General features: G+C 39.0%; 1 protein-coding gene across 1 annotated transcript in view; it reads left to right on the top strand.

Moving 5' to 3' along the window:
• PMS1 (PMS1 homolog 1, mismatch repair system component) overlaps positions 1-20,118 on the top strand; it is a 47,741-nt gene extending 27,623 nt beyond the window's left edge. Inside the window, exons 10-14 of the mRNA XM_084264851.1 lie at positions 981-1,876; positions 6,867-7,319; positions 7,870-8,000; positions 16,943-17,103; positions 19,738-20,118. Of these exons, the coding sequence (XP_084120977.1) occupies positions 981-1,876; positions 6,867-7,319; positions 7,870-8,000; positions 16,943-17,103; positions 19,738-19,929 (1,833 nt within the window). The 3' untranslated portion in view covers positions 19,930-20,118. The remainder of the gene's footprint in view (positions 1-980; positions 1,877-6,866; positions 7,320-7,869; positions 8,001-16,942; positions 17,104-19,737) is intronic.
• The last annotated feature ends 900 nt before the right edge of the window (positions 20,119-21,018 follow it).

Below are 21,018 nucleotides of genomic sequence, written 5' to 3' on the forward strand. Positions count from 1 at the left end.
ACTAATCAATCACTTTTTTAATGCCACATACATTAATTTGGGGGTGAGGAGAGGGAGTTGATTTCTGGTCAAAATATTTTGCCATTATGTGTGTAGATTATTGTTGACGTCACTATAAGATATTCAGGATAACCTGTTAATACTATCAAGATCTGAAATTTAGACCATGTATGCCTGTATTTTAGAGGCTGCTTAGTGATAAATTTCCATAAACTCACTTTTACATATTAGCACCTTGTGATAAGTATTGCCACAGCAATTAAGGCTACATAGGTAAGGTGATTAGTCGGAGTGAATGTAGGTAGTCCCACAAGTATGTTAATCCCCTTCTTCACTGGAAGTATTTCTATTTGTGTTAACCTTGCAAATTTTCTGTCTAGTAAGTGTCACTTCTTTGAAAATTAAGACACCATTCTCACATTTGATCTAGTTTAAAAATTTCCTTGGATGTTAGAAAAAGGGTTGGGGTTTAGGGAGGGTGTTTGTTTTAATTTTGGGGGTTTCTTTCTCATTTCCATCATTAAGAAGATAGTGCTCTAAAAGCACCTACACAAACACGCTTCTATTAAGTGGGATGTTGTTGGTGCATCTGTCTTAACTATGAGTTTCTAACTACATATTGTTTGGTAATAGCTTTACCCAATACTGGTTTAAGCAGTCAGTACCCTGGTATTAAGCAAGCCATTAATCAGTTTTACTGTATCAGAATAGAAAAGTGAAGCAGAATATCTATCACAAAATAGTTGAGGCTAAAGGTGTGTGGTTCAGTGTCTTTTTCAGAGTGTAAGAGCAACTGAAATGCAGTAACCTGTCCAGATTTGACTGAAAAATATTCTGAATAGGACCACTTTGCTGCTTACTCCATATTCTCAGTATGTCACTTACATTTTCAGGTGTGCTTGTGTATGTGGCTTTTCTGTTTTGGTTTTGTTGGTGGGTTTTTTATGGTTTTTGTTGTGGCTTGGATTTTTTTTTCCCAGGAATCAGTCTTCCTTGCTGTTGAAAATGTGTTGAAATCACTGTATGGGCCACTACCTGCTGCAGTCCCTAGTGAAAGTAATAAAACAGATGTTACCTCAGAAGACATGTTTGTTTATAGAACAGAACAAACAGATGTGGTTGTTAATGAAATGGGACCATCTGGAAACGATGATCTACATGCTCATACTTCATTCCTTTCATTCAGCACTGATGTGCAAAACTGTCAAGCAGGAAAAAACACAGAGATCTGCTTAAATCATCAGACGTTTTGTGGTGATAATGTACATAGCTCCCTGGACAAAGAAGAGGTTTCTAAGAGTGATGCCTTTCCAGCCAGTTCCTTAAATTTATTGCGTGAGAAGGAATGGAATGGGCAGAATAAGACTGATACTCAAAGTAAGTGTGCTCCTGTGAACCCTGAGTCTAAAAAAGCTGATGAGCATCTTTTGAGTTGTGCTAATACTGACACAATAGAAAAAAACGAGGAAGCCGTAGTCCCTAAAGACTTACCTGAAATCTCTGCTGATGAGTGGAGTATGGGAAGCGGATTTAAAAACCATCTTGGAGACAATGTGGAACCTGTTAAGATTTTGATTCCTGAAGCTGGAGGAGAAGTTAATAGGCAAAATGAATGCACTGGTGAACAAAGCAGTGATCCACAGACCTCAAATGAAAGCATAAAGAAAAGAAATGTGATAAATGATAAATTTGGACGTGTGACGGCTTATGACGTAATTAGTAGTAGAATAATAAAGAAAGCGAAGTCTGCATTTGGATTTTTCACTGAAGAATGTCGTCCAAAATTGATAGCTGATAATCCAAAGTCCAGCATGGAAGCCATCCTACTGAAAATTGAAGAGCAATGGAAGAATTTGAACGAAGAGGAAAAAAAGAAGTAAGTTTTCTGACTGCCTTGCTTCTAAAGCTAGTAGTTACCAATGAGTCACCTGCAGGGAGTTAAATAAAATTTTACTCTTCAGTTGTTTATGAAGAAGCAGAACAGATGATTTTCGGCTTTTCACAATCAGCATCAATATTGTGAGCTGCCATCTTTTGCCCCTTGCAGGGGTGCACTGGTGATTTGAGTTACGCATTTTGCCACTGTCCTGGCAGCTGTTAGGTAGGGACAGTTTTGCTGAATTGTGATTTAGAGATAGCAGGTGAGAAAATGTACTGTTTGAATCCTGGAAACCTCTGTTTTCTAAGGGCTGCCTGTATATTGGCACTCCTGTCAATGAAAACCAGCAGGTCCTCCAGAGCTTTTTCCAACCTGCAGTTCTTTTATTACAATAAAGTGAAAATTCTTTCTCAGAATCTTTAGTACTTAAACATTTGGTAAAATCCTTTCCTCTAAATTTAGTACATATTCTAACCCAGGATACCTTAGAGTAGTATGTATAAAACCCAAACTAATGGTACTAGGAATTTCTTTTTCCCCCTAAATAGCTATTTCAGTACTGGTTCAGAGATTATAGTACAGTTTGAGTTTTAACCTGTTTCACTCGAAACCAAATCTCTTTTGAGATTACATTCTGAAGAGATAAATCATGTCTGTCTTAAATGAATTTTCCCACTAAGTTTTTGAGATCTATCTGCAAGTAAAGGAAATAGTTTAGCCTAATCTGGGGCAAGGCTTGGGTTAGTTAAAATGTTAGGGACATGTTGTCCTTTACGTGAAACTTAGAATATGGTGAAAAAGGAGTTAGAATAACAGATTTTGAGCCCTTGTAAGAAAGTTTAAAAGAAAAGGAGGAAGCACCAAACCTTCCCAACTTGGTAACTTTATCAAAAAACAATGTAGAGCATCATAAAAATGCAGAAAATAGAAGTAGTTCTTCAATGGTTTTGCAGGTAATAATTTGAATGCATATTGTGATTAGTAGCAGGAAGTTTGGGAAATGAAATTTTGGTTCTGAAGGACAAACCCATTGAAAGTTCTGTGAAAATGTGTTTTCTTGTGTTATGGAGGCAAGGAGAAGGAATTGAAAAAGACCACTGAGAAGGAAATTATACTGGACAAACCAGTGTAACTTTAATGAGGGATTTGCTCGGGAGAATGGTAAGAAAGAGAAGCTATACCTGTTGAATTGCTGTTAATAGATCTGTTTTTTCCTTGAATTTCTTGAAAAACATCTGCAGCATTCTGAATACCGGCTGTATCAGAGTTAAGTAAAACCTTTTTATCTTGCTTCTGATTTACGTAATTTGAAGCTCACTACGCAAGCAACGTGATCACACAAACACACATGAGAGAGTCCTTTGTCCCTGCGTTAGCAGAAATATTAATGTAGTAGTAGAAATATACTCCAATTATATTCATGCTTGTAATGAAATGAAACAAAAGGTTCTGCCAGCTGTTTCAGAAAATTTTAATTTGCTGTGCTTTAGCTTTTGAGATTTCATGGCTGCTTTCCTGGTACAACTGTTATGTTTAAGAGTGTGCGTACAGATTAGCTTTGTATTAGTTCAGGAAGGAGACCTCTCTGGTAATGAAGTTTTCCTTATAGATAGGACTGAGTGCACTGTGGTCCAGTGGATGTTGAAGTAGTGGAAAAATTTGCCAGTACTTGTGTGCATGCATATCAGCTTTGGTGTAACCTTTTTCCACTTTTAATCTTCTAAAATTGCCTCAGAAAACAACAAATAGGAAGAGATGAGTGCATATCTCCAAGGCAACAATCCAGAAGAACTGTTGATGTCTGGCAGGGAACGTTAAGTCTAGCCTACCAGATACTCTGGATAAATTGGGCCACCTAGAGGTAACAACAAATGTATATACAGCAAGGCAGCCAACGTGCCTCAGTTCTACTGAGCACGCTATACCTCCAACTTCATGCAGCCTTTCTGGCAAAACACTGGATGCTAGTCCTGGATGCTAGTCCTCCATCCTTTTGTGGTAAAGTCACACGTTTATGTTACAATGGGTGTGCTTGGCTTCAGCATCTCCGTTTCTCTCTGTGGCATCTCCAGCAGGTCTAAATGAGTTTAAATCCCTTTTGGGAGCAGTAAGACCAACAGATGTCTCATAGTGACATAGGATAGCCTTTTCAAAACAAGCCAGCATTTATTACTCAACCGGAATGTGAAATGTTATGGTCTTTAGGTTATAATAGAAGAGGAAAGCTTCCATATCCCCCTGCTTTGGAAAGCCAGGATTTAATTTCTTGCCCTCACTCTGCTCTTACTTAATACAGCTTGCTTGTGTTTCTAGCCTTAATATTTCTTGTGTGTCAGGCTCAGGTAGGAGCGGGAGAAATCCCTCCAAGTGCCATGACTGTGGCAGCAGAAGTTATCCCGAAGATACAGGAAAGGTTCAGGGCCACACGCACATCATCATGAGGCCAACAAATTGCCTTGCCAGTGCTCTACAGCAGTTCTTCATGAGTACATTTGTATCTTGGGAGAAACATCATTTCAGGTAGCGTGGCCTTGGCTGTCTGTTGGCAGGTGAGAGTGTGCAGTCACTGGAGGCTGGTAGTACCTAGTTCACGTGTGGTAGCTTTTTATTGCCTTATAAACTTTCTATGCGCCCCGTGGCTTGTGCGTGTGGATATGCATTAATTGCAACCCTTATACATTGAGACAAACTGCTTGCTTAGTAATTCCATACAAATTCTTCTTTACTGTATTCTAACTTTTTAGTTAAGGGGTTCTCTTTCCTTTGGATGATGGTCATTTGGTGGTACCATCTGGTCACTGGCTATGTATTGTGTCTCTAGCCAGCTCCAGTCACTTGTTGCCAGATATTAGTCATGAATTAATGTAGTATTAATAAGTGGTATTTGTTGCTTGTCCCCAGTATTGATTCAGTCATACAGTAGTTCCATATTGTCCACTGCTTGGAAACAGCGCTAATAGCTGAAACCTGTGCATTTCAGATGGCGGCTATGAAAAGCTGATACGACCAATTAACATCTTTTTTATTTTCTTTTTCACAAAGGAAAGGATAGGTGGAGTTGATTGGCTTTCATTATGCGACAAGGTGGATGCTAAGATGTACTGCATTCAAAATGGGATACCTCTTTGTTCTGAACACATGAATCTATACAAGTGGTCGTCTCCCGTCAGAGTTCGCTCCAGATTGTCAAATGCAGATGGTCTTGTCTTGAGAGGTCTGAGAGACCTAACATTGAAAGGGGTTTGCTGCATGCTAAATGTTTCATTTGGGTTTAAGGAAGCAAGGGGAAAAATTATAGTCACAGGTTCCATTTTTCTAGTGAAACCGAAACTGCTTTTGAAATCAGACTTGACTCCAGTCTTCCACTTCCTTCCTTACACCCAGTTCTGCAAATTCCCTTGGGTTTAGGTTTTGCAGCTTGAGGAAAGAATCCTGAATTCACAAAGCCGAGAAGAAATTGGTCTTGTAATGCTTGTTGATGATGCCTCTTCTGCGAGGATTTTTGGAAAGGCAGAGGTGTTTGCAGTTTGTAAACCTGCTGTTTCCTTTGATTCTGAACAAATCACTGATAATGATGCATAGGAATTTGCAAAACCCTTATAATCAAAGCTTGTAAGGCTAGAATTTTTCTGGTAGGCTGTAGCAACAGGCAAGTTGGACATTCTTTGGAAGTGCTTTTGTTTTGGATTATCAGCATATCACTGAAAACTCAGTTCTCTTATAGTTTAATATTCTCCTGCATTATAGTTGGGTCTATTCAAAAGAAAAGTATTTATTGATCAGGTCAAAACTATAAGTGTATTTGGGGTAAAAAAAAAAAAAAATCTGTTCAAGTGATTTCATCCATTCATTTTAAAAGGAGCAGATGTTTTTTATCTTAACGTTTACTCCATATTTTCTAGGACATGATTTATTGCAAGAATCTACTTAAGCTGACTTTTTTAGTTAACTAAATATTGGTACCATATGTGAATGCTAGCACATCATAATTAATTGCAAATGGTCACCCTTTTGTTGACCTTAATTTTCCAGCATGCATACACGTAATTGAATCAAACTGTTCCAGCAAGTAGCAATAAATAAATATGACCAGCTAGAATAGTTATTTTCAATACTTACACATGATAGCACTACTTCTTTTATTGAAGGTTGGACTGATTGGAATTACCTGATAGAATTCAGAATATCAAAAAAGGGCAAAAAGAGAGAATTCAGCAAATCACTCCTTTGGCCTTCAAAAAGTAAGATTCGTATGTAGTAGGCAAGTATAAGAGTTTAGCTACCTTCCTGACATCTGCTGACTCATTAAGAATCCATTCAGGTTGTAGAGCTTTAGAATGTAGACATGTTGTAACTATTAAGCACCACGGAGTACTTTGTTAAGAATCTGTAAGTGAGTTAGTTGCAGAATTCTGTGGTAATTGTATCTATGCTGCATTCTTAGGCTTTATATATGTGGTTCATTTTAGGCCATTTGGACTCCAATGTACAAATTCACTAGCCTAGGGCTTTGTTTGATACAAAGTTACTTAGGCTCCAAACTCCCAGCAAACTGCATGGACTCCTCTTGGGTTCTAGTAGAGCTCTAGTTGCTTAAAGGGCTCTGCAAATTGGGCTGTAAATATGTTTAGGATAGAACTTCAAAACTGTGTATCTGATCTGGTTGTGAATTAAGGCTAAACAGTCCCCTCTTTGGGACTGAGGTCAAAAGCAACCTGCTGTAGCTTTTGGTGTGATGCAGGCTACTCCTCCCCCTTGAGTAATTCAGGTCTTGCTGGCTGTCATGATGAAGAAAAATTTCCAACTTGCCGTCTTCGCAGGGTAATATAATAGGATCATTTCCCACCGCTGTTGTAGTACAAAGCTTACTGATGTGCTGCCATGGGGTCTGATGGAATGGATACCTTGCCTTTTGTTTTAGTATGTTAGGAGTTAGAGCTTGGGTTTTTTGGTCTGATTATTCTAGTGATTTGTTTTCTCTTTTAAGTTATGAAATAAAAGCTGCTAAAGACCAAGAACGGTATGACAGAGAGGCCAAGAAGGCTGTGGAACAAGCAGCACGTCAACCAACAAAGGAGGCAGAGAAAAAGAAACCCAAGCTGAAGAGTCCCCCATCAGGCCAACAGAAGCTTAACAAGATGCTTAACTTTCAAATTGAAAAGTGGAAACCTCAGCCGCCTGTGAAAACTGTGACGGTGCCTTTTTCTCTGAATTCCTGTAGACATTACCTTCAGAGACAGGAGAAGAATGATTCAAATGAACATGAGCTTTTCCTGATCCATCGTCAGAGTTTTCCTGATGTCTGGATATTTGCTACTGAAAAAAAGTTAATGTTGCTGAATCCATATAGATTGGAAGAAGCTTTGCTATGCAAAAGACTACTGATGAACCATAAGCTTCCGGTAGAGAAACTGGACAAACCAATTGTGTTAACAGACAGGTATAGTACAATGGAGCAATACTTTGTACGTTATTTCAAGTATCATTTGATAATGATTTATAGAGAAACCTGGTAAGTCCCTGTTTGCTAATTATGTGATTATTTTCTGTGTGGGCATTTGATCCTCTGTAAGTACTGATCTTTGTTTTGTGTACAAAGTAATTATAGTAGCTATAGTAATGAGCAGGCCTGGTCATGCTCCAGCTGTAGTAAGTGTGAATTTTGACCAGTTTCATCAATAGTGCAGTGAAGACAAATTTCTTCTTCCAGAGGATAATTAAATGCTCCACACTTTCACAATTTCGCTCTATCTATCCTTCTCTCATGGCTTACATTATTATTATTATTATTATATGCCTAAACCTGGTCACTTTTTAAGAAAATAGTGGCTGTTTAGTTTTTTAGACCAATTATTTTTTCAGAATACCTCTAAAATTTTTGGCCTCTTTGCATTGCTTCTTCACTTTTTCTTTCTTTTTCTCACAGTTCTAATTTTCAAATTATGGATTTTGGATCTTTAACCTTCTGGGTATTTATTTTTTTTTTCTAGTCTTCTTGGTGGATCTCAGTATATGGCTGCTCTTTATAAAATGCAGAATGATTACCAGAGTTTCAGTGGATCAGGTTATTTGTCAGATCCAAGGCTCATAGCAAATGGATTCCAGATAAAAGTGATAGAAGGTACGATGGCTAAAAAGCCTTTTAGTCATATTGGATCTTGTTTCTTCCGATGTAATGATTTAAATGACTGTTAATGTAGAATGTGTTATTCTACATCACTGTACCATTGAAAGCACTAACATCCTCTATAATCTACATACAACATCAAGTAACGGAAACTGGTATTTGAACAGAAAACTTCATAGTGTTTCTGAAATTCACATTTCCTGGCTTGTATGTTTTCTTCTCATCTCAAAATTATGGATGTCAATATTCTTAATTGCTGTTGTGACTGAATTTGGATTAAACTGGTGAGACTTCCTTACTCTAGGCAGCTTCTTCCAAGGTGATACTACTTGCAGAAACTTCTGTATGTGCTTTAGCTGGTGACTGCTCTGTTGTTGAGGAGGTCCAGTAAGGAGCTGGATCTGGTTATTGAATGACTTTCCTATCGGGGTTGTAACACAGAGCCCAAAGCGGCCAGTAAAGAGCGGGGTGACAGGGTCGCCATCTGAACTTTAGGTAGAGTTTTATCTGTACTTTATTTTTGTTGGATACAGCCTACTTTTCAATGCCTCTACATGGATCACAGAGTAAACCTGTTTCCTAGAAGATCCTTTTACCTTAGCAAGGGAGATCAAATGTTTATACCTTTTTCTGAAGAACGATTTATAGGGATGCTGTTGTAAACTCACCTACGGTCCATACTGCCAACCAGGATTTTTCCAGCAGAATTCCAAGAAAAGCAAACATCTTTGGGGGTAGTACCTAGCTGACAGCTCAGAGAAAAGATTCGCTGTAAGAGCTGTTAGAAATGCTATAGCTTCATGTGTTACAGATCCCCACATATGTATAGTGATGACAGATCTACTGTAACATATGGGATCTTTTAAGGGTAGGTAAAAAAAAGGGATGGAGAGCAACTCCTTTGCTCAGAGGCTGGCTCTCAGGAGGAACAGAGCCTAAGCTGTTTTTACTGAACCATGCACAGTAAAACTAAGGAAACTTCTTTCTGACTGGATCAATCCATAGATAAAGAGCAACACATTTGTAGAAGAGGTATTCATGGTAATAATCTTAGATTGAATCATCAGGGGAATATAGGGTGTATTTTAAGCAGCAGCTCTTAAAAGGTTTTTTCAGACTTGCCGATCAAAAGCTAGAGGAGGTCTGTGGTATGTCTCTACACAAATATGATAGAAAGGGGTTGTTGCTTTGCCTTTTTGCTCACATACCTTTTTTCACCTCCCAAAATCTAATTGATGTAAGCTGTATGTGAATAAACTGAATCTGAGATTTTGAAGACTCTGTCTAGGCAGCAATGGAAGAAAGCAGTTGACTGGTGGTGTGGAGCTGGGGAGTTTTAAGATAGCTTGATTAGTTTAAGAGCAAAATTGTCCAATATAACAGCAAGGGAAACAGTGCAGTAACCAGGAAGTAGTAACCATCTTCCAGTCCTGTGTTCTGAAGCATGTAAAACAAAGGAAATCAAGCCTTTGTGAGGAAACTCTTTTCATTTAGTTTACAGTTACTGAAAGTAAGTCTTTTATATAGCCTGTACAGGTCAATGCACTGTGGTTGTGGACTTGACCAGTACTGTACAGCTAGCCCATATGAAGGATGGAAATCTGAATGAAACGTTAATAACATCTGAGGCTTGTCAGTCATGTTTATAAGCTTCTGCTGATGACATTATAGCAGTTACAGCCTCTGTTACTAAAAGAGCATACCAATGCGGATGAAAGTAGAAATACCAGCAAACAAATGGAATTTTTCCAGCCTTTTCTCCAACTGACCCAAGGATTTTTACTTAATACTTCATCAGTCTCTTCTTTTTTTTCTTTTTTTTTTTCTTAAACTCATCCCTGAAATATGCTGTCTTCTGCAAATATGCAACTGTTACAGCTACTTATTAAACCTGATCATTAGAAACATGGGTGTTAATATTAACACTCCTTGTGTGCCTTTCTCTGGGAATTTCACTATGCAGTTTGAGGTTTTTTAATTTATAGATTGTTTTATGATGTTTACAGAAGGGGAGTGATTTGTCCCACTTACACCTGAGTATTCTGTAGGATTTCTCCGCTTCGAAAAGTTTGTCTCATAAAACATTCTTCACTATCCTTATAGAAATGGGGCTTTTTTTGTTGGCTGTCTGAATTCAGTGTGTCTTGTGGCTTTTTTGAAACTCAGACACAGCCTGAAAGGGGTGCATTCAGATGTTGTTGAACCAGAAGTTGCCTCAGAAAAGTTCTGTTTCCCTTTTGGGATGGGGTTGCTGTTTTGCATGGTGGATGACAAAGGCCCATCTTGCTGTAAGGAAGTGTCCAGAATGCAAATGTGCACTTAACCCACCGTAGCAGCATCCATAGGAGCACACATGAACCCCACTGTCTGTCCTTTTGTAACTATTTTTTCCTAAGTTTTTGTGTGAATCAGAGCAGTTCTAGTATTTGCTGTTTCTCAACTAACAACTCTTTCTTGCTGTCAAGGTCCACTCTAGTATATTTGAAGGTCTATACTTTCCTTTGGGATTTCAACCCTGACATGGTCATATTAGATATTCCATTCTGAATGCAGGTTTATTTCTTGTTAATAGCCGCTGGTTTGTGACTTCCTCTTTCATCCTGGGTTAAGAGTTTTGTTTTCTATGGTAGAAAATTTCCTTTTTCTGACAGAGACATCCTATTTTCTGTCCCAAGCAAAAGTTCCATTTCTTTAGCTATGCGTTTGATGGTGAATGTGGTATTTTTCTTAATTTCTTCTTGTGAAGTAACAAGTCTTTTCTGTTGATCCATGCGGACAAGTCTGTGGTGCAATTGGTAGTTGTAAGATCCCTTGCTAAACAAGAATAAAGGAAAATTTTATGTTTGGCAGTTTGGGCTGCAGAAGAGGCTTTCCTTGACCCATGGTGATCTATGAAGGGGACTGTCAGTCTAGTAGATTGCATTGATTATTTTGTTTTTAAATCTCCATGCACATTCTGCCAAAGGAGAATGACCCTAAATCTTGCTGTCCGTTATATGTTAAGTCTACTCATAATACTCAGATATTAATTTGGAATGCAAGACCTCTTGCTTTGGTATATAGTACCTCACTAGGAGTGTTTCCTAGGTGAATATGATCACTTTAATAGAGGACCATAGATTCATTCCTTATTTCCTCTTGGTGTGGGGAGTGTTTTTCAGGATTGACTATTTAATAACAAGAAAATCTGAACAGCTCCCGTAATTTGGAAGGTGATGTTGGTAATTCCCTTGTTGCATTGGGGTTCCATCTCAACTGGTTGTTGTAAAGATGCTTCTTTGAAGTTTAAATTTTTGTCTTTTGGCAACTTATGACCCTGAGGAACTTGTTATCAAGATATTGATTCTAATAGTTTCTTACTTTGAAAAAACGTCCAATCCAAATTCCTTTTCCCATTGACTTTTCTGTAAAAAACAACTTCACTTACTGGATTCAAAAAAAAAAAAAATCATTACTCTTTCACTAAGATTGGTGGGTCTCTGGATTAATACTCAGAAACTCAATCTCATTCCCTCACAATGCTTGGAACTCACAGAAATACTACTACACACTTTAATGGCCAAGGCCTTTTAGCTACTGGGTGGTTCTGAACTTAAGTTACTCTTAATAAGCTACCAGGAGCCTGGCACAGGCATAGCATGAACATGCCTCACTCTGAACTCCGTGACACCGTGTGACACCCAGGGCACAGGCAGGCAGAAATCCACCTGTTTCTGGAAGACTGGGCTGTCTTCCCAGTGTTCAGTTGGGAATTCTGATATCTGTCCTAACTCATGCCTTCTGTTTTCTTTGTTTTGGCAGATGCTAAACAACATCTGTATAGTAATACCTTTTGTCCTCACTCATTCTCCCTCCTCTTCTGATCCACTTGCTTTGTTGCAGACACCTCTCTGACTGAGGAGCCTGTTCTGCTGATTCTGATATGTTTCTGATGCCACAGTGTGGTGGCTGACAGCCAAGTGCCACCAAAGCCACTCTATCACTCACTCAGCTGGCCAGGACAGAGAAAGTATAATGAAAGGTTCATGGGTTGAGATAAGGACAGGGAGAGATCACTCATCAATTACTGTCATGAGCAAACTGGACTTGACTGTGAAAAAACCCAACTAATTTTTACCAAGCACAAGAGAGTGGAATAATGAGAAATAAAACCAAATCTTCAAACACCTCCCCTCCACCCCTCCCTCCACAGGCTCAACTTTACTCACAAATTCTCTACCTACACCTTCTCAGCGGCACAGGGAGACAGGGAGTGGGTGTTGGGGTCAGTTTATCACATATTGTCTCTACTGCTCCTTCCTTCTAAGGGACAGGACTCCTCACCCTCCAGCATGGGGTCCTACCCTCAGGAGACAGTCCTCCATGAGCTTCTCCAGCATGAATCCTTCCCATGGGCTGCAGCTCTTTACAAACTGCTCCTTTCTGGTTTTATTCCATAGGATGCAAGCCCTTCAGGGACAGACTGCACCAGTATGGGTCACAAGTCCTGCCAGAAAAGCTGCTCGAGCATGGGTTCCTCTTGTCACAGGTCCTGTCAGGAGCCTGCCCCAGTGTGGGCTTCCCAAGTGGTCACAGCCTTCTTTGGGTGCCTCAACCTGCTCTAGCTTGGGGTCCTCCATGGGCTGCAGGTAGACAGCCTGCCTCTCCACAGTCTTTACCATGGGCTGCAGGGGAATCTCTGTTTTGGTACTTGGGGCATTGCCTCCCCCTCCTCCTTCACTGGCCTTGGTGTCTGAAGTTTCTTGTCTTCTCACTTATCTCTGGCTGAAAAAAATTATGCTTCTTTTTTTTCCTCCTTCTTTTTGTCTCCTTAATTGTTATTGCAGAGGCACTACTAATGTTGCTGATTGGTTCAGCCTTGGCCAGCATCAGCTCTGTCTTGGAGCTAGTGGGCATTGCTTCTGTCAGCTTCTAGCAGCATCTCACAGACGCCACCCCTGCAGTCCTTCTGCTATCAAAGCCTTGCCATGCAAACCCAAAACAGGGACAGCAAGACTGATCTACTTGACCTCAGCTTGAGCATTGCGAGTATTTTTAGTAGATGAGTAGTAAAGGCAGTTTATAGTTGGGATGTTGAACTACTCTTGGAATTAGAATTGGGCTGGCTTTTGGTTGTTTGGGGTTTTGGGTTTTTTTAGCCAGAGATTGTCTTTTGATCTTTTTTAATAACAGCTATCAAGTGCTTATTTCATTTATTCCCTTAAAAGGTTAAATGTTCCATTATGTCAGCCTTATATTTTAAAGGTGTTTTTCTTGGAGTACTCCTAGTAGGTTTGGGAAAGATTAATTAGGCCTTTTCTTTGTAACAAGGACTCAGTACTACATGGGGTTTCATCTTTGTTCTGTCATTTTGATGGGAAGAGTGAACTTCTGCTGATGTTTTCCTTTTTCACGATGCAGCCTTTGTTATTTTTACAAGAGTGCAAGAGTTTCATTTCTGGGGAAGTCTGTCCTTGGAAAGCTCTCTTTGTAAGACAGGAATACAGCTACTTCTGTTCCGTATTGTTCACAGACTGTATTACTGCGGCCAAAGCTGTGCCCAGTGTCCTATATCTTGGATGTGCCTTCTCTTCTGTTTTGGTAGACTAAGATCTTCTGTAATGTCTCCTTGCTTCTCTTTATATTGACTGCTCAGCAGCCTAAGGAGTAGTCAACCAGATTTTTCTCTGGATAGCTGACAATGAAAAACATGTTGTGAAATAGCTCAGAAAAAGCTTCTTGCTGTAAGTATGTCAGTTAGGCAAAATCAATGGTTTCTTTGTGGAATGTGCCAGTTGTTGTGATTTGCAAAGCTGTGACGCTGAGCTCCAGTCCGTCTTCCACTGCCCTCCCGCCCCCTCATGTTCTGGCCCTACTGAGGCTTCAAGCGATGCTACCTTTGGGAGAGCAATCTGTTTGCTTTTATTTAGCTCAGTGTTCTGGGATCTGCCAGGCAGTGGTTTGCTGCGTATAACTTGCAGTGACCCCTACATACAGAGAAGCATTTCAAGAAGTAAGATGGATTACTTTCTGTCCAGGCCTCCTTAAGATGTGTTTATGTGTACCTTCACAGCACATCTGTCTGTTTCCTTCTGTGGAAGTCCAAGAGATGCTAACTCTTGGCTGTAAAGAAACTGACAGCAGAACACATTCATCTTTGTTTTTGTGGCAGTGGTGGGCCATGGGCTGTGCTCAAACAGTGGAATTGTCTGCCTGGTAAAATATGTGTACCCAACAAATGTGTATTTGAAGAATGTTCTTATAAGGACTCAAAGAGCAATAATAGGTAAATAACTTACCTTCCTTGGTAGTAAAAGCTGCCTTGGCTCTTGTGACCAACCAGTGGAATATCATGCTGTTACTTCTCTTCAGTTTGGTTTTGACCATAGACTGGAAGATAGACAGTCTTATAGTGTCACCTAATCTAGATGGCAGCTGGAAGAGAACAGTTTTTCCTGGCCATTAAGAAGGAATTATCCAAAGACAATTGTGAATGCTTTGTTTGGAAGGAGAAAGGGGAAATTTGCAGCAATGAGAAATCCACATTTTTAGTCAGTTGAGATCTAGTTTATTTGTTCGTGGAAATACTTTCCTTGGAAGTTCCAAAGCATTTCATAGAAACTACCATGGAAACTGCTTGGAGGCTGCTGTTTGACTGCTCAAAAATCTTAATGTACATTTGTCAAAAATTTACAAGCACACTGAGGCCTGGATGTCTGCTTATATCATTGTATGTTGCCAATATCAGAATTCCTACAGTCTTGCAGGTAAGTATCTGTTAATCAGTATGCAGTGGGCTACATATCAGTCTAAAGAATGTAAAGCAGAGAAGAATGAGACACAAACAGAAATAGCAAAGAAAGCTTCTTTTAGCCAGGATTTGTATTGTTTGTCCCTATGTTTGATTCTTAAAAGCCCCCTTTGACTTCGAAGTTAATGAGCAGAATGGTGAAGTCAAATCTGTCAGAATTTGCAGGCAGTAAAGTGGAACTGAAGAGTATCCAGCATTATCTGTCTCCTTAGGAAGTACATATGATGGGTTTACTGGATTTGCAAAAAAACTCCAAAAAACCAACAAAAAAAAATTCTGCAAATCCAGAACCTTGCTGTCGTGAAACTTTAAAAGGAAGCACTGGAAATAAAAAAAATTTTAAATTTAATATCTTGACACTTGAAACTTGATAAAATTTTCTGTCCTGTCTTTGGTAGCATATAAAGGGCATTATTGAAAGGTTGTCAAATAGATCAAGTTCTCATTTTAGAGAGAAAGCAGCGTAACAAAATGCTCTGGAGCAATTAACTCAAATCTAGTCTTTTATTAAAGCAAAATTGGGATAAAAATAAAAAGAACCAAAGGAGATTAAAACCAGACGTTGTCTTTTGCTTTTGTCTCTTATTGGCAGCATTTTCCATGGGGAACTAGTGTCATAGTGTGTCATCTTTTCTGACTTGTAATTGGAGAAGTTTCAGGTAGTTTAATGTTTTGCTTTGAGCTGAGTCTGAGCCCAGGCTTAGAGTAGTACATAAAAAAGATGTCTGGTTTTGCTGGCCATGGTCAGGGAAAGACATTGAAAGAGAAGAGGGAAGATGATGCTGGGTGAAAAAGTAAATAAGGTTTCCAAACTAAAGCAGTGTTAAATACACAGCTGGGAAGGAGGCTTGGAGATTTTTTTTTTTTTTTTTTTTTTAACTGAGGAGAGGGGGTGATTGGCAGGATTGTTCCCTGTATCAAACTGCCACTCTGGTCAAAGTATCTCTTGCCATGAAGCTGAAGGCTGCCCAGAAGCATTATATACTTGGTGACACATCCATATTTAGGAAAAAAATCAACCTGTGCACTTGTCCTGTTCATCTTTGCTCTTGTTCAATGACTATTTAATAAGTGGTGCCCAGTCATGGATAGCAGTTTCATTCCACTCGATGATGAAAGTATTCTGTGTTGAACGGGAACAGGAACAATCTCTTACCACAGTTTGTTAGTTTGACCCACTTTTGTGGAATCTGCAGCTTTTTTGAATTTGCAAAAACCATTTGTAACCATGGCTGAATGTCACTTATCCTACCTGGGGCCACTGCAGAAAAGCGAGTTTATTTTTATTATGAATTGTATTCTTCCATGCTCTCCCTGTGAAGCTCTTTACTACTTAGGCTTGTAGTGGAGGAAAAGAGAAGGGAGTTGTCCAGGTTGGGGTGAGCTTTCTGTGCACCCAGTGTGAATGAGAGGAGGAGCTCTGAAAGACTCCATGAGGATATGTGAGCCTGACCTCCAGAGAACTTGCTTCTCACTGAGAGTGGAAGAAAAGATAGCTGTACAGCAGCGATTTCACTATTTTTCTTTTTTTAAGTAGTGTGAATTAGAAGTATAGAATCTCTGCGTCTCAGAGATTGAGTGGGTATGTTGTTGGGAAGGCTGTTGAAATGTTTTAGTAATCGTTCCAATTCAGAGTGGTACCTGCTGCAGCAATGATACTATGAGAATGATAACGAAGTTTGTCACAGAGCCTTTAGTTATATGAGCTGGAGTTCTTCCTCTGCTGTGGTAGGGGAAAAACCAATTACATAGGAAATAGTGCGAACGGTCTGATTTAATTTTTTCAAATTGAATTATGTATACATAGCTTCTCCTTTAATTTCACATGTGTGTAATTAAGGCCATAGAAACCTTAATTAAAGCTATGCTTAAGACTGGAAATGCTGCAGAATGATTTAGGCATTTAAACAGTGACAGCTAGGATTTGAATTAAAATAAGCTGAGACGTTTGTGATGTGAATAGAAACACGTCATTGTAAGGAAACTTTGGATAAATGTATGCTTTTCACTCAAGGGAACTAGTTTCCTAATTGCATTGAATTTGAGATACTCATTTAATAAGTGACTTTACATCAGTTTGTCTGAATTGCTCCAGAATGGAAATCAGAGTGGTGTATAAATTACTGGTTTGCTTTTGTATTTTCAGGTGCTTCAGCTACAGAAAGTCATCTGGAAATAGAAGGGATGGCAAAGTGTCTGCCATATTACGGTACTTCTGATTTGAAAGAAATTCTGAATGCAGTCATTAATGGAAATGCAAAGGAAGTGTATGAATGCAGACCCCTCAAAGTGATAAATTACTTGGAGGTAAGACAGAAGTGTGCTTTTAAGTATTGGCCAGCTAAGTTTATAATAAATCCTTAAAGAGCTTGAAAATCTTTCTTCAGCTTTCTGTTTTAATTAATGTACTTCTAAACAGGAGTTACTTTCGAAAAGGAGAATGCCGTATCGTCTCTGAGGTTGTATGGGTACTGCAGTTCTTGCCAAAATTTTTCCATCAGACAGATGTATCCAAACTCAGTCGTCCAATGTGATGCATGCTGAAAGTTGTTTGGAGTGTTTCTATGTAGGCAGATTTCAGATTAGAAAGGCATTTCTCCATGTTAAAATACAGAACGGCCATAAAATTGGTTTACAAAGTCAAAAGGCAGCTGAATCCAGAGCAGTCACCAAGATGTAACACCTTTGTAAATAAATCCATGAAGTAGTTAAATAATGATTTAAGGTTTATGAAAAGTAGGCGTTAATTGAAGCTTAATTCTCATGTAAACCTCCAAGCAACTACACTTGTGTCATGAAAATCAAAGTGCAGCATTTCTACTTAAAGAAGAAAAATTCCTATGATTCATTCAAAGAAAGGGTAGAGATAGACAAATGGAAATTCTGGGGTGGGTTTTTTTGGGGGGGGGGGGTTGTTGGTTTTTTTTTTTTTTTTTTTTTTTCAGAAAAGCCAGCTGTCACTGCAATTAAGATATTGAAGTAAAAAATGAAGTCTCACATACGGTGTACCCCATATGCCTCTGCAAATGCTTGCATTTAGTTAACACCAGTAACTTCTGCAGCTAGAGGAAGCACATGCTGACAACCATCAGTCTTGTGAGTCCATTCCACTCAGCGCAGTAGTGACTAAGTTCTGCTGTGCACTGGCGGGAGGAACGCATGTGTTCTTTGCACGTAGCCAGCATTATTAGTTGCCAGAAATATGGTACTTGAGCAAAAGAATCTTTTAATCTGTTTTATTACAGAAGTAGTTATGTAACAGTTGGAACTGGGATGACTCTTAATATTTGATACGCAAATAAAGTCATCCATCCAGAGACAATAATGGCATGAAGTTTCAGACACAACTGATAAAAGTTAAAGCTGGAGTAACTAACAGTAGTAATTTTCTACCAGTTCTTGTCTAGGTGTTTGACTGATGCTATCCTTAATCCCAGTTCTTATATCTCTTTTCAAAAAAGGTTACCAAAATACATGTTAAGTTGCTTCTTAGTGAAGCATTTTCTAACATGCTTTCCTGGATTGGACTACTTTAGAATGGACCTAGGCATTTGCACAGAATGTGTTTTAACTTTAAGCATCTATTATACAAATCTTTCCCTGTCTTTTGGGGGCAGTAAATTTACAGCTGCCTTGGGAGCGAGTGATTCTGTTGTGCACTACTGAACCATTATCCTGCAGTGATGAAAGAAGTTTAGAGAAGGGATGAGTTCAGTGTGGAATGGTTTGTCACTTGGTTTGGTGGCAGGAGCTTTATTTCCTCTGCTTCAGAATACTTACCAAGGAGATTGAGCGGGATGGAGTTGGTTTATAGAGAGCACTACACATGCACATATACAGATATCTATATGTATGGGTGCATGTATATCTATAAATAGATTATCGAGGGAAGGCTTCTCAAGACCAATGTTGATTCTGTGAGGAACTGTTAGAAAGAAGATGCATGTGCAGTAGTAACAGAAGAAGATGGAAAATAGATATCGACTAGGAAGTGTGTGGCTTGCCATTGTAAGAAATGATACTGTAAAAATAAACACTTGAGTTCATTTCACAGCTCTGGGAGGTAAAGGCTGGAAACAACACTTACTGTCGTGTTCAGGTTCACACAGGCTTTGTGGTGAGCAGGCAAGGTGTCTGCAGCTTTTGCTACATTTTGGTAGAGGCGGAAGAAAGCACAGGATAATTGCTAAAGAAGCAGCCTTCCTAGGTAGAGGGTAGTCCACAGTGATCTTTTTTCCACTTGGAAGAGTGAGAGAAAATCCCAGACAAACAAAATGAAAAGACTCAGAATAAAGCATGAACACTGCTTCAGGTTAGCACATCCATTTCTGTCTAGGCAACACTACTAAAACACAGAAGAGAAGGCTATGGCAGGGAGGCCCAACTCAGAGGAGGAAGGAGAAAACCTGACAGCTTCTCTTTCAGGTTGTGTGAATCTTTGAGGTGCTTCAGTACCGTTCAACAGTTACTTGTCCTGCTTTCTAGAATTGAGAGAACTGGATGCAATAGGCAATACAGCATGATTCTAAAATGTCATTGTAGCCTTTTTTTTAAAACTTCATTTAGCTGACTGACTTCATTTATGTTTGTTAAGTTTGTGGTATAGAATGTGTCTTGTGGACTAGTAAACATATTCAGATGATACGGGTGCCAACAGGAAATACAATATTCAAAAACACAAAAGTATCTTTCAGAAGTGGACCCTTAAGAAAAGTTGAGTGCAGACATGACCAGGAGGCTTGACTGTGTGTGACTCCAGTTTTGAAGTATCATGATACTACCAAAAATGCATGTTCAGTGTTACATTTGTGTTTCTGGGATTCGGAATACTTATCAGCAGAAAAGAGTGACTTAGTCCTGCTTTGTGGTAGCCCCAGGTTAATGCATTAAAAAGTGGTACTTAAACCACTGAGATTTTGTTTTTGTTTTTCCTTTCCACAGGGAGAAGCAGTACGTTTAGCTCGGCAGCTGCCCTTACATTTGTCAAAAGAGGATGTACAAAACACAATTTACAGGATGAAGCAACAGCTTGGAAAGGAAAATAAAGGCTGTGTTCATGGTCGTCCTTTTTTTCATCACTTAACAGATATTCCAGAAGATGACAAGCACAACTCCATGGAAATTATTCAGTAAATGGAACATTTTGTTTGGGATCGTATTTCTCTTGCTTAATTTTGATCATTACTCTGTAATTTCAGTATGTTTTGTGCAAAGCTTTTGTATAATGACTTTTCATTATCATATGTTTACCATGTAGAGACTTTTAAAATTTAAATTCAATGCTACTTGAAAACTGGAAATAAATACTGTAGAGAAACAACTCATCACTATTTTTTTAAAAAAGAGTTTATTAATGTTCTCAAGTGGTTTGTTTTTCGTATTGCTGCGGGTTTAGAAAATACCAGTATGTCAATTTTTTTCAGATCAAAATGGTTAGAAGTTGCTCTCAACAGCCTGCAGAGCTCATTGTAGTAAGGAAATGAGATGTTAATTTTCAAAGGAATGCCAGATAGCTGTATGTATTTAAATACAGCATTGCCATGCACTTTTATGGTGGTATATTTTTATTTGGAAATTGTGAGCTTGTGTAAATGAGTATTGAAGCCCTGGTATCCAGTCTTCAAAAAAGCTTTTCTCAAACTGCTCATACTTGACAGTATTTTTAACTTTTGCTTACAAAAGTGAGATTCATAAATGTGTAATACGCTCTTAAAACTTCAGATCAACACAAAGTGCCCCACAACATGAAAGATTAAAGGATGAGAGTCATGGGAGCACAGGTTAGCACTGAAGCAGGTGCTAATACATGTGTGCTGGTGCCATGCTGCACACAAACTCTTGGGAGAGGCAACATGAACAGTCCTTGCTCATAGATAATAGGGCATGACTGGGGCAACATCTGCTGTATCAAAGCTACTGACAGTGAACTTGTTCATTCTCTTTCTGCCAGAATGTAATGTTTACTCCTCAGTTTCAAGTAGTAGCCTGTTTCTGTAAAGCTGCCTGGTTATGCTTCCTGGCCTCGAGGGTCGGACCAGGCAAGCAACTATAGAACATGAAAACATAGATTACTGTTCTCTTGTTCTGTATCAAACAGTGCCCGACTGGTGAACTAAGAAATCCCATCACAGCAATGCATGGCAATGTAGAAATTCTAAACTGGACGGGAAGCTGTTACGATTTTATGCCATTAAAGTAAGTTTATCTTTTTCATACAGAAGA

This window comes from Gallinula chloropus (assembly GCF_964237585.1).
Source record: "Gallinula chloropus genome assembly, chromosome: 5".
NCBI classification, from domain to species: domain Eukaryota; kingdom Metazoa; phylum Chordata; class Aves; order Gruiformes; family Rallidae; genus Gallinula; species Gallinula chloropus.